The sequence below is a fragment of the Lagenorhynchus albirostris genome, chromosome 18, assembly GCF_949774975.1.
Source record: "Lagenorhynchus albirostris chromosome 18, mLagAlb1.1, whole genome shotgun sequence".
In the NCBI taxonomy this organism is placed as follows: Eukaryota; Metazoa; Chordata; class Mammalia; order Artiodactyla; family Delphinidae; genus Lagenorhynchus; species Lagenorhynchus albirostris.
In genome coordinates, this window is record NC_083112.1 from 2,980,001 (window position 1) to 2,994,496 (window position 14,496).

At 48.7% G+C, this 14,496-nt stretch overlaps 1 protein-coding gene across 1 annotated transcript in view; it reads right to left on the bottom strand.

Moving 5' to 3' along the window:
• Nucleotides 1–14,496, bottom strand: part of MIPEP (mitochondrial intermediate peptidase) — a 133,605-nt gene that overhangs the window by 112,184 nt on the left and 6,925 nt on the right. The window contains exons 4-8 of the mRNA XM_060129388.1: nucleotides 12,625–12,711; nucleotides 9,379–9,442; nucleotides 4,922–5,104; nucleotides 4,226–4,382; nucleotides 204–252 (exon numbers count right to left, since the gene is read on the bottom strand). Of these exons, the coding sequence (XP_059985371.1) occupies nucleotides 204–252; nucleotides 4,226–4,382; nucleotides 4,922–5,104; nucleotides 9,379–9,442; nucleotides 12,625–12,711 (540 nt within the window). The remainder of the gene's footprint in view (nucleotides 1–203; nucleotides 253–4,225; nucleotides 4,383–4,921; nucleotides 5,105–9,378; nucleotides 9,443–12,624; nucleotides 12,712–14,496) is intronic.

Consider the following 14,496-nt stretch of genomic DNA (forward strand, 5'->3'; position numbering starts at 1 on the left):
ACTGTCACCTCCGGGGGACGACTTTGCACTTTCAAAGCAGGGCTCACTGTTCATCTAATCTCTTGAATAGCCCACAGATCTGACGCAATATTCCAACACTTACATTCTTAACAGGTCACTTACTAATTGTTTTTTTATAAATCAAGTCTTAAAAAAAAACCTAAATAAATAACATGTGCTCTAAGGAGAATACAAAAACGAACCTTTCAGAGAGTTTGTCAGATAGCTTCTCAAGGAACTGCATGACAGTCTCTAAAATGAAAATCCAAAAGAAAATATCTTTAACTACATGAAATAAAATGCACATGCCTGTTAAAATTATAATGCGGTGATCATAAGTCCATACAGTACAACGCCTTTAAAGTGAGGCTCCTCGAAGGGAAGCTGGGTTCCTAACATATGCTAGGCATTTCTGGATGATGGTAATCTTTATTAAATAAACGAATTAAACTGACACAGTAATAATCAAAGCCTTAAATGATACCCCAAAGTAAAAAGTTAAGGGGAAACGAAAGAAAAGAATCCAAAGGTTCAATCTATTTCTATCTATTCATATGTTTAAGGGAAAAAAATGTCTGTCAGACATGTCTAATTTTTTTCTGAGTTTTCAAGAGATAGCCTCTGATTTGTTCATAAAAATCACTACAACTTAGAAACATCAGATTTTAAAAATCAGTGTTTTTCTGGGTAAATTTTTTTTATTTATTTTTTGCGGTACGCGGGCCTCTCACTGTTGTGGCCTCTCCCGCCCCGGAGCACAGGTTCCGGGACGCGCAGGCTCAGCAGCCATGGCCCACGGGCCCAGCCGCTCTGCGGCATGTGGGATCTTCCCAGACCGGGGCACGAACCCGTGTCCCCTGCATCGGCAGGCGGACTCTCAACCACTGCGCCACCAGGGAAGCCCAATATTTTTATTTTTATATACACAGCAGAATAATCTATTTAGGATCAGTATCCAAAGAAAATATTGCAAAATTAGAACATTAAAAATTTAGGCTCTATTTTTTTTTTTTTTACTACTTAAAATACTTCAGCCATAAGTCACTATTTTGTACAAACCCACAAAGGCAATGTAGTGTAGTTACTGTTGTTTCCCATGATAGGAAATTTTTCATGTGACTTTTTGAATTTAGCACTTTTTGCCACTGTTTAACATGTACAGAGCTTTCACATGTATTTGAGAGTGGGCTGCACACTCTGTTTTTCTATTTTCCAGATGGTCTTTTATATGTTTCAGTTTCTTGTTCAGTTTATCTCTTTTCTGAGTAAAATCAGAGGCTGGGGAAAGGACGGACCTAAACCAGGAACCCAGGGGTCTCCCCACCATCAGTGCTGAACCAGCCCATATCTCGTAACCTGAAAAACGCTGCCTCGTTTTAGACGGTGTTAAGAAAAACAACTGTTATTTAGTTTAAACTAAAGTCTTTATTTCCGGATATCAAACCAGCTAGCATAGAGAACTGTTTTCAAATATATCTCTGGGTGTGCTTTTTATTTCAAAATAACCATTGTTTACTAACTTTCACCTATTTTGTTTTCCTAGCTCTCTTACACATGAAACATCTACCTCAATTACTCTACCTGGATACCGTCGTAGTATTCAATAAAAAGGAATGAGTTTGCCGGCCTCGGGCAAGCGCACGCCTCGCTGGAAGGTGACCCGGCACACCTGTCACGTGGGGTCCACCCTAACCTGTACCCCCCCACCTCCTGCCCCCGCTGTCGACAGCTCACTGTTCCGCACTGTCCACCTCCAGCTTCACTTCCCTCATGAAACTTTCAACAACCATCCAAGCATCTGCAAACTTCCTGCGCTCCTAAAATCCCAGGGCATTGTTTTCCATATTCTGTGCATTTGGAACTAAAAAGACACTGACCTGTATTAAGGTTTATCTTTCTATGTATACGTCCAAGCTCCCCAACCAAATGACAGGTCACACTCGACACAACTGTGTGCACAGAGTCCAGCTCCAAGACATTCCTGTGCTAACCACCTTGGGAGCCGTGGATCTGCTGGCCATCACCCTGGGCGCTCGCTACTGCGGGGCCGGTGACCTCCAGTGACCTCCAGTCACTCGAGCTGGGGCTCAGTCCCCCCCTTCCCCGGGCCCCGGCTGCCCCCAGCGTCCAGGCAGGCCGACCAGTCCCGTCCCGGCGTGTGTGCGCCCCGCTGGCCCTCAGTGCTTCCACCTGCATCACCAACTGGTACCTCACACCGAATTCAGACCCACCGCGCTCCTGCCCGACCCCGTCAGCAGGAACTGTCTTCCCGGTGGCTCATGTCCAAGGCCTGGCTCTCCCTTCGGGTGCCACACGCCCCAAACGTGACATCTCACCACCTGCACAGCCGCCGTCGGCCTGGAGCAGCCGCGTCCCTCACTGTGGCTACTGCAAGGCACCTCCGGGTGCCCCTCCCTGTGGCAGTTCTCAGCCCCCTCGGCGGGGCCATGACCACTGAAGTCCCGGCTCAAACCCACCTCCCCCGACGACGAGCCTCGTTCAGCTGTGACCTCCCCCCGCCCCGCGGGCTCCCCCTGTTCCTCCTCCCGGCCTCACACCTGCGCCCCCATCCGGACCCTCCGCTCACAGCCTCGTCCACCAGCCCTCAAGGACTGTGCGAGGCCACACACCTCCTGACACGCGCAGTCCTCCCCTCCCTGTACCACTTTCTCCACAACCTGCAGGCGCCAGGACCAGACCGGACTCTTCCCCCGCTTTCCTGTTTTCCTCTGTCGCCTGCGCACAAGCAGGGTCCCACCTGTTCTACCCGGATTTATCTCCAGCGCCTAGAGTAACACCTGGCACGCAGCGGGCACTCGGTGCGTATCTGTCGAACCAATGAACTGAAAGAGCCGATGCAGGGGACACAGAAAAAGGGGCAGGTGGCCTCAGGCGGCCTACGGAGCAGCATGAATCGAGGGCCTGCCACTTCTTAGCAACCGACCTGACCTGCAGTTCCTCATCCGTGAAGTGGACACAACCGTCTATCTCACATGGCTACAGGGGAATGAAAGGAAACAACGGCCCAGAGTAGGCATTATATAACTATTACATATAGTATAAAATAATAAGACGTCATTATAACAACGTGGTGACAACAGTGACTACGGAAAAGCACCCGAGGGGACAGAATACCTGTTTGGGAGCTAAAGTATATAACACAGATTTAAGTGTTCTATGAGTTCAGGGACGGAGGAGTCCAAGGGACGTGGAAACATTTTAACAGGTTTCATGGAGAGGGCGGTGGGAGCCCAGCACTGACACCCTGGATAGGATTTTGACCGACAGACACGCAGGCAGCAAGCAGGCCTCGAGTGCGGGAGACGTGCCCACGGCTGACTGGCAGGAGTGAGGCCAGGCCGAGGGGACAGCGTGCACGAGAAAGAAACAAGGCGGGCTGGGTTCAAGAAAACCTCCGAGGAGCTACGGACACCGCAGGGAACACGGGAGGGACAGAGACAGCACAGAGCACCTCCCAGTGTCCCCTGACCCCACGATCGGCACGTCTGTTCCGATGCACGGCCAGAGACCCCGGGTGTCCACGGCCATCTGCTCCCCCCCCTCAGCCCGTCACCGAGTCATGCAAACCCAACCCCTACAACACATCTGGGTCTGAACAGCCCCACCATCGAGGCCACCCTACCCTGGACTCAGTGTCTAAAATGTAACTGTAATTTACTACACACCTTTGAAAGATATGCTATATACATTTGTATCGTTTTCACTGCAAACCATTCTCCCTTAAAGATCATAAATCACAGAGAACTGAACGGGGCAAACCCAGGAGATGCTCCCCCCACGCCCGCCCCAGCACCAACTTTGCGAAGCAGCCCTCTTCTCTCTGAAAGGACGGGTTTTTACATGACCCAGCCTACAATGAACCTTGACTTTAGCAGAAATATTCTCTCTGACACTAATTCTAACCAATCCGGTTAGGCTCAGCACAGAAACCAGCTGAGTTAAAACGAAAACAATTCAAATCATCATCAGTGAAATTTTAAGTATGATTTGCTCTCAACGTGTACATAAAAGTACATAGGTTGGGCAGAATACATTCCAAACTATTAGCTCTATTTAAAAGTTCTTCCTAATAAAGAAGCAGAAATCTCAGTAACTGGTCTCTGACTATATGAAAAATAGAACAGCAATTTATAGCTATTTAAAATCATAAGTTCAGCCTCATAAAAACCCTACTTTGTCCTTAAAGCTGGAGAAACAGGCTTACCTGGATTTTTAGCCATCGTTCCTTGGAGAGCTCTGTGGGAATATGTAGAATACCCCACTAACTTTGCCAGAAGATCTCTGTTGCTGAGCAATTCTTCTAAACATTTCAATTGACCAGCATTGGGATAAAGAAAAATTTTATAAGCGGCTTCTCGCACCTATGTTTAGAAAGTGAAAGGTAAAAGACATCCATACACAGTACAAAGTCCTACACTATAATAATATAGGGTGCCTCCCCCACTTTGTTCTGCAGGCGAGCAACGCTTTAGAATAATGGTCTCCACAAAGGGAATAAAGCTTCTGAATTCATCACTGGTATGGGAGACAAATCATACTCGACTGGGTTCTCTACTACGGGGCAGGGCGGCACAGATTTTAGCCAACACACGTGCCGTGAAGCACCTTTAACCAGGTGACGTGAAAACTCCTGCAATTAAAGTCTGAGTCCCTAGAATGGCCATCACTGCTGCTGTTCATCATACTTTGAAAATGAGGAGTCCTTTATGAAACAGGAATAATCAAACCATTTTCATCATTCAAAGCACTCACAGAATTAATAACCCCCAGTTCAATTTTTATGCTTAGTGACACTAACGTGTTTTTAAAGGTATGACTATCTTATCACTGAATTTGGGGGTCACAACAGACGTGGCCCCGGTATGGGGACCAAACTGCATGAAGGATGGAGCACACATACCAAGTCATCCGGCACTTCTGTACGCAGACCATCCACCAGCACATGGTCCCCGGCCAGCTCGAAGTGTTGCCGAATGTGTTCCGGCAGGAGATGCTTCTCAATCTTGCTGGGAAAGTGGGTTCCCATGAGAAACGCGCTGCTCAGATCCAAGATTTTAACGTTCAGGTCCACCGCTCTTTTACGCTGTACGTAGGGGCAGTAATAAAAGTTATTTAAGTAATATTTCACAACTTAATAGGTGATCTATCAGCAAATCAACATATAGAGCTGAATTATAATTTAATAAGATACTAAATATATTAAGTGATAAAATGAATACTGAATATAATTTGTATCGTAAATGTTTAATTTTATTTATTTATTTATGGCGGTGCTGGGTCTTCGCTTCTGCGCGAGGGCTTTCTCCAGTTGCAGCAAGTGGGGGCCACTCCTCATTGCAGGGCGCGGGCCTCTCACTATCGCGGCCTCTCTTGTTGCAGAGCGCAGGCTCAGCAACTGTGGCTCACGGGCCCAGCTGCTCCGCGGCATGTGGGATCCTCCCAGACCAGGGCTCGAACCCGTGTCCCCTGCATCGGCAGGCAGACTCTCAACCACTGCGCCACCAGGGGAGCCCCATAACTCTTTAGTACACAGTAATGTACTACAAATGTTAACTCTACTTTCGATAGATATTTAATATCCTGACCAAAAAGTTATCTTACGGATTTTTAGTGCTTCTAGGCTTTAAGACGTATGTAACTTCTAGAGTTCTATTCAAAGTCTGGGTTACACAACGCATCTGTGAAATTAACAACATTGGGAAGTCCAGGTCCTCCCCTGGCCCTGAAAACCTCTTAGTTAAGTGAGCCAGGGAGTAGTTGAATCTGTTTGATATGATACTTAAAAGTATTTTGAGACTAAACACATGAAGTATTTGAAGGGCAGATTAGAAAATATTCTCAGCCTTAAAAGATCAGATACAAGGGCAGGGGAAGGAAGGTATAATCAACGCGGCTCTTCGCTGAAGTGCAGCGAAGGGGCACTTCCGAAGCTCTGCTGGGCAGCCACTTGCGGGGCTACAGCAGGACAGCAGCAGAGAGGTGAGGAGGGCTGCAGTCGGGGCTGCTGGGGCAGGACCACGTCCCGCAGCCCCATGGCTGGCACCGTCAGGCCTCAGGCCGTCAGTGACAGTGACAGAATGGGGTGGGTTTTCTCGTCGGTCACACCCCTAGGACACCAGCTCCTGAGAAAGCCTGTACCATCAAAGGGCTGCCACAAATGCTCGGGACGAGGCCCTCAGAACTGAGGCCCACACCACGGGCCAGGCCCTCCTGGGGACACGGGGTGAATTTTCAGGCACTTGTTACAGGAAAACTAGACAGGCATCCAGACCTGGGCTCAGGACGGGCTTCAGGTGAAATCACAGGCAAGCTTCCCAGCAAGGGGGTCGATAGCTATTAACAGGTTCTAATCTACGCTAGGACCCTAACAAATGATTAGGCAGCACTAGTAGTTTTAAAAGATAACTATGTATGACGCAGATGTACCCTTGCTAAGCTGCCGGAAAAAACTTAGTGTATTTTAATAACAAAAAATTTCAATACAGACAATTCAAACTTCATAGGAAACATAAGTTTTCAGCTACTCCTGCATCTTTATCATCCAGACTCTTCTCTTTGCCCGTTTTCTTTCTGATATGGCCATCTGTCACCCCCTAATGGTGACCAGTGGAATAACAAAAAAGACATCTGGAAATCATACTATAGTTCCAAAAACTTTCCTCAAAGCTTTTACTATTTTAAAAAAAAGTGATAAAATTAGTTATTTCAAGGAGTTCATCACCTGTTACAATCCCTGGAAAAATGAAAACGGTTTATTTCCCAACTTCACCAACAGTCTGCTAAGCATATCATTTCATCATTTGGACATAATTAAACATGCGGTACTCGGAGCTCTAAGAATGCCATGAAATTGTTGCATTTATTAAATGACTGCTGAAGAACACACTTCCTTTAATTTTTAATTGTATTCATGAGACCCTAAAATGTAAGTAAGGAATGACCCGGAAAGAATACAGAGAGAACGCAGGCCTTTACGGTTTGTAGGTTATGTTAGTGGCTTCACTTCAAGCTCTCTTAAAGTGTGCTGTCTCCCTTGCCCCTGTCCTAGTGGAGCACCTCTGACAACAGACACTGAAGTGACAACACGGAGTTCAGCAGGTTTACGTTACTGCATCTTCAATGTGGGTGGGCTTGCAGGGAGTTACCTGCTAGGAGGGGCAGCTGTCCTATTAAGAACACATGTTAGATAAAAGCAGCAAAGTCAGTGACGGTGAAGCTGACCTTGACCTGACATGCTACTTTTTAATAAAGTTTCAAAAACATCTTTCATGAAGATTCTACAAAATAATAAAACTATTCTCCCAGATTCTCTAATAGCAAACTTCCTCCTGAAAGTATCGAATCTGATTATTGTTGGTGAGCACCATTATGATTCTCACACATTATTTTATTGAGCCTAAAACTCCTGTGCGTGAAAAAAGAGAACCCACACTCCCTGTCCTTGAGAGGCCTGTGATTCAGATAAGCAACGCAGTAGTAACAACCTAAAGGTAAATGCCATGTGTGTGGAGTAAGTAAAATGTGGGTTTGGATGGATACAAAATTCCACCTGGGGGGTTGAGAACAGCTTTGCAGACACCATGGCCTGAAGATGAAGCTTAATGGGGATTTCAGACGGGCAAACCCAGAGGGGACAGAGGACCAGAGCAGGGAGGGCAGTGCCATGAGTAACACGGGGGTAGGGGCAGGGAGAGCTGGGGATTCTACATATTAATTACCATTTATACTCCTTCAATAGGCAATGGGAAGGCACTGGAAGGTTCTGGGTGGGAGAGTAACAACTGAATCAGCGCTTTAAGGAAAGTACTCCAATGGTCAGAGACAGGTTAGACTGACCGCCAGAAGGCCTGCAGGCAGGGCAGCTGGGCAGGCCCTGGAGTTGGCATGGTTTATGTAATAGCCTCCTCCACCTACACGCTCTGTGACCTTGGGGAAATCACATGACCTCTAGGTGCAATCACATGACCTCTAGGTGCCTCAGCGTCTTCACCCATGAAACAGGAATAGTAGTAGTACCAACCTCAAAGCTGTTATGAAGATCTGATGAGAAATATGTGATTTAAAGAGCAAATGCTTAATCACTGTTACTTATAATGGGTGTAGGAAGACAACGGCTTTTAGGATGGCCCAGGTATTTGGCGATAAGGATCAAGGTGAGTTGTTTTGGGGATGCAGACAGAGGCAAGTGAAGCCCTACAGAAACAACCCAAGGACTTGGTCACTGAGATATGAAAGCACTGAGAATGGAAAAAAATGCAAACTGACTCCAAAACTGGATTTGGGTGACTCAGAGAATGGTGGCATTATTGGTACAGAGAAGTATTAATAACAAACTGGTCTGGAAAGGGGCAAATGTGTCCATTTCAGGCAATCTGAGTTTGCAGTAGAGCCTATCAGCCTTGGGGACTGCTGGGTTAGGCCAGGAGTCACATGTGGAGCCCTTAAGGCCACACAAGTACACAGACATGTGAGCGGCCTCAGAATTACTCACACTCAGCACCAACCAAAATGACAGCATCTATGCACGTGACACGTATTCTCAATATCCTGCCCTCTACTTCCCAAGACACTTTGATAAACCAATCTCTGTTAATAGGTAAGTGGCTTTATCGTATATTTACCAGGAGAAACATATTTATCTAAAAAAGAAAGAGGCACCGTAACAGTCTAGGCTGCAGGCAGGCAGGGTGAGACACTGCAGCAGGCAGCTCTTTGGGTGCTGGTTGGACCATCCCATTCTCCCAGCCCTGAGCTTAATACTGAAGTGAATAAGCACTCATTGGGATGTCATGTTCTAGAAGAGCAGCAGCCAGGGTGAGAGATCCTGAGGACAAAGGATGGGAACTTGAACAGATCGCTTTGCCTTGTTCCCACACATGTAAAATGAGGGGTCTGGACAAAGAAGGCCCCTCCCATCCCAGTTTCAACACGGTATAACCCATGCTTACTGCTTTCAGAATGAAACTATGGGGGTCTGTCCAAGACAGGTATTACATCAACAAACACACCTGCCCTGGGTCTCAACAATACTTCCTGTACTTCTGCAACCAGACCCTAATCTTCAACAGCACCAGCTTTCCTACTCACTAGCTGGCCTTCCTGATACGGCCCATCTCATCCCACTTCCACGACACCTAAAACGCCCTGCCTCAAGCCATTTCTTAATTCTGAATTACCTTGGGTGACAGGCGAACTTCCAGAGAGCACTATGTTCAAATACAACTTACAGGAGAATTTTATAACATAACCGACCTAGATGTCTTTATAATATGGAAATTCAAGCAACATACAAGAACCACATCAACAACATACCAACTAGATACCAGTAAAACAAGAGGAGCCAAAACACAAGGTTACCTTTTCTCTGTCCAGATGGATTCCACTGATTTCAAAATCAAACATGAACAGTTCGGCCACTCGCCTGTAAATAAAACAGGTGGCAGGTTAGAACAGGTAATGGTAATTATGAACAAAAATCAGTGTTCTGCAAAATAAATCCATCTTTTTCAACCTTACTGCCCCAAAGCTGGATGTTTCAACACACACACACACCACACACACACACACACACACACACACACACACACACACACACACACACACACACACACACACACACACACACACAATTTGTTTGCTTGAAACCAGGAGCTTAACATCTTAGAAGTCAGGCAGAACAGCTGGCTGACTGACTGGGTTGTAAGCCTTCCTATGGATGATTTGGTATCAGATACACCGTGCTAACTATACAACAAGTCTTAAACTGACAATGAATGACAATTACTCCAACAAGGCCAAATTTTCTGCTTTTTTCTAGAAAGGAAAAAATGTACATCTTTTCAACTGTCCTTCCTTCAAGAATACCTGCTGCAAACTATACACAACGCACCAAATTAAGTCCTTGTGGGACATACACATGCTGCCTGAACTCTGCATGAAGGTGTGCATGCATAACTGTAACACATCTCCTACTCAGCATGTGTACTGAACAGAACGATACTCTGCTCACCCATAAGGCGTGGCCCAGACGGGGATAAGTACTTTTTGAATGAATGAACACAAGGCAAAAGAAATAATAAGTTTCCTAACAGGGGTACAAATGCTTAGGGAGTTCAAAGACCACCAGTAATACCCTTCAACAGGTCAGCAATATCTGAAACATCACCTTTTTCTCCTGCTATCAAAAAGCAGACTCTTCATCAGCTTCAAGCCACCATCCTCTTCTCCTTGGGCTAAGTTTGCTTAGACTTAGGAGGGAAGATGGCTATTTCAAGCATGAGTACCAGTGTGCTTTGTAGAAATCCAGTTTTTAATGATCGTAAAGTGCATCTGCAAACTTCACAATAGGCCCTAATTTTCCTAACCTTTCCTTAATGTAACAATTTCATCCTAATGTCAAGTATTAGCAGTAATAAAAAAGCAACAGCAGAACATAAAGTACCCTGGATAACATCTAAAGCAAGGGGCAATTTTCAGTAATTTTCTCCTGTAATATTTTATACTTACAAGTTCATCTTTCCCTTTTTATTTTTTTTAATTAATTAATTTATTTTTGGCCACATTGGGTCTTTGCTGCTGCATGCAGGCTTTCTCTAGTTGCGGCGAACAGGGGGCTACTCATCGTTGAAGTGCGCGGGCTTCTCATTGCAGTGGCTTCTCTTGTTGCGGAGCACGGGCTCTAGGTGTGTGGGCTCAGTACTTGTGGCTCGCAGACTCAGCAGTTGTGGCACACGGACTTGGTTGCTCCATTGCATGTGGGATCTTCCCGGACCAGGGATCGAACTTGTGTCCCCTGCGTTGGCAAGCGGATTCTTAACCACTGCACCACCAGTCAAGTCCCCATCTTTCCCTTTTTAGTTATAAGCTAATTCAAGATGATTTACTTTCCCATTAGGGACCAGGGGAATCAAAATACTGAACTCGTGGGCTTTCCTGGTGGCGCAGTGGTTATGAATCCGCCTGCCAACGCAGGGGACACGGGTTCGAGCTCTGGTCCAGGAAAATCCCACATGCCGCAGAGCAACTAAGCCCGTGCGCCACAACTGAGCCTGTGCTCTAGAGCCCGCAAGCCACAACTACTGAGCCCATGTGCCACAACTACTGAGCCTGCACTCTAGAGCCCACGCACCACAACTACTGAGCCCGTGTGCCATAACTACTGAAGCCCACGTGCCTAGAGCCCGTGCTCTGCAACAAGAGAAGCACCCGCAATAAGAAGCCCGTGCACCACAACGAAGACTAGCCCCCGCTCGCCGCAACTAGAGAAACGCCCGCGCCCAGCAACGAAGACCCAACACAGCCAGAAATAAATAAAAAATAAATATTTATAAAAATAAAAATCCTATTGGCATCTTAGTAACATCTAGAAATGTGGTACATGCCCAATTAGCACAACTCCTTTGTACCTCAAATGGTCTGCCAGTCTACTTCCATTTCTATACATTAAATATGGGAAAGCAATCTGTAGTAAAGTCAGATCATGAACAACCTGTTGTTACTCAAAGTCAGCAGCAGCTCAGTATAAATCCAGCACAATTAGCAGGCATTCACCTTTTACTCATTTTGCTAACGAAGGTAATAATGCTCATACCTAAAATTATAATAAAGACCCACTGCTGTGATTGTACAGCCAGCTTTACCCATATCCTGAGCATCAGGATCAATGAACTGAAACAGGACCACAGGTAACCGCTTACAGGCAGACAGGGGAAGACAACCCCTCCCTGCTTCTCACACGGCATGGTCACTCGTACATGAGACACCACCGCTGACTGACCCCTGCGGGCTGGGCGTCACTTGGGGTCACAGGCCACGTACGGAGACAGACAACAGAGGAGGAAGCAGACGGGGCCAAGTAAGCATCCCATAAAGAAAAAGGAGATAAGTGCAAAAGGCAGGAAAAGACATTCGTCTCTGTGCCATGACACAAATAACATATAGGCGGGTTAACGACAAACTCTACCACGTTTTATAAATAAATAAATCTGAGCAAAGAAATATAACATCCACAGTCCTGTATCAAATGTATTTGTGTACTGAGTTAGAATTAGGTCTTTTCAATTCAGAATCATAAATGGTATGAACCAAAGCCAACCATTTCAAGGATCTTGACATCCACCAGTAAACAAAAGCACTCTGCTTTCAGCTCCCGCCGTAGCAATGACAGAACTTTAGGAATGCAGCTGAATGGAACCGTCAACTGCTCACAGGAATCCATTCCCTGGAGAGGGCCCTGGAGAGGGCCCTGCCGCAGGCCGCGGCTGTGGGGCGCTAAGATGCAGCAGTGAACAAATCAGACCAGGCCCTGCCCTCGAGGAGCTTCCCGTCCAGCAGGTGGGAAAGCGGAGCCGACAAACGGGCAGAGGAGAGAAGGCTGGGAGCCTGAGGACCGAGAGAAGCGGAGCTGGGCGGGAGGCCGAGGTGAGACAGGCACAGAGCTCTCGGAGGAGACACCGTCTGAGTGGCGTCCAAGGAGGGTGCAGGACTCGTAGCGTGGGGAGAAACTGTCCGGACAGAGGGGCCGTGAGCGCAGGGACACCGAGGGAACGGCTTTCAAGCTCAGCTCCACAGTCACAACCGCGATGAACGCAAAGGAAGCAGTACCTGGTTTCTGGATCAAGGGAATCCACAAGTTTTTTATCAGCTAATAATTTTTGCAGACTTTGATATAATTCCACATTTGTGTTCAACCTAGAAAAATTACAAATAAAAAAAATTAAATGATTTTCTAGTAACTTCTTTTTTTGCTTTACGTGAAGAGAATGGTGTCAAGTTCCAGCATCCACATGGCCAGAGGCCAAAGGTTTGGGGAATTGTTTTGTTTCTTCCTTTGGACCAGGAATGGCATAACCGCAGTTAGTAAGGGACGGGAAGTGTGTTAGTACTAACTGTCCCGGAAAGCAAAAGCACAAACTGAAAGCCACAGTCCACAGCTGGGGACAGAAGAGCAGACAGGACGTGACCCCGCTTCCAGCCAGAACCAGCCGCGTCAGCAACATGCCAAGGACCACTGGTTTCTCTAACAGGAGAGGAGCGGGGATGGGAGGAGAGGAACGACCTGCAGTCCTGACTGGGCGCCGGGCCTGGGCTGCCCTGGCTCACCCGCGGGAGTGGCAGGTCCACACCGGGGACAGCTCGAGGGCACAGGCTTCGGAGCCGCACCCTGCAGCCACACGGGCCCCGGCTACCATGCCCTTGGTCCAAAAGGGTTAGACCCTTGGTGGCCCCCAGGGTTCGACGAGACGCTGGGCACGGCCCCCACTCCCAGAGGCGGCGGCTACTGCCCGCAGCTGCACTCGGGCCCGGCCCACCCAGCACTGCCCGCCTGCCCGCCCGCGGCACCACCGACAGCTCCTGAGTCCCTCTCCCGAGAGCACAGTACGGGCCAGAGCTCCTGCCTCGGGGAAGGGCAAGGGCTGAGTGCCGCCTGCCAGGTCCACTCAGGGGCTCGTGGGCGGTCAGGTTCCCCGGGCAGCTCACACACAATCAAACCCCTGCAGGTTCATACGAACCGAGGGGCCTCTGTCACCACGGTGCTCACGGGCCACCCTGAACCTGAGGGACCAAGGCAGCCCCGCCGGCCAAGAAACGCTCAGCACGGGGGCAGGCTCGGCCTCAGCCCCAGGAACCGGGAGAAGGTCAGCAAGGACCGCCGCCTCCTCTGGCTGCTCGGCCCCCGGCCGCCCACATCCAAGGGCAGCCGTTCCGAGGTGGCCGGCCGGACCCACGTCCGAGGTTTGAGCAGATCTCCCATATCGTGTCCTACATTGTAGGACTCTGAGATAAAGTCTGTATTTTAGTCTATATTTGGCATTAATTCTAAACAAATACATCCAGTTTTATCCTTGCTTTTCCACCACTGGAAAGTCAGTCAATTCTACTCGGGCACCGGAAGGCTTCCTATTCAAAGCTGCCCTGGGCAGTTAGGGTGCAGCTCAGGCTACGGGAGAGAAGGAGCCAGCGCTCAGGAGGGCGGAGGGCAAGGCTCTGGGTTCTGTCCAGTGACAACGGCCAGGTCCCTCGCGGCAACCACGCCCCCCGGGGGGGCAGGGCCTGGTCCCAGCAAAGGACTGAGCTGTGCTCCATGGCCAAGGGGGGACCGCGGGCCGAGCCTCCGACACCACCTCTCTACCAACCGAGGCGCCCGCTGTCCTCCCGCGGAACCAGCAGCCCAGGTCTACCGACGCAGCACGCAGGCCCCGGGCAGGGTCCCGGCGCTCTAGCTCGCCTCCCCAGCAGCCCTCGGCTCCAGCGCCTTCAGCACGCCGGGGTCTGGAGTTTGCAGGGACCAGCTTACCCGTTCAAGGAGCCAAATTTCACAGCACCATCCCCAAAGGGCAAACGCTGCCAGGGGCACCGGCCAGCAGCCTTACGCCCCACGCGAGCCCCGGGGGATGGAGGGGCCTCCGCTGGGCTGGGAGGCACAGGTCCCGAGGTCTTTCCAGCCGGGGGGCCGGGCGCCCGCACTGGCTGGCC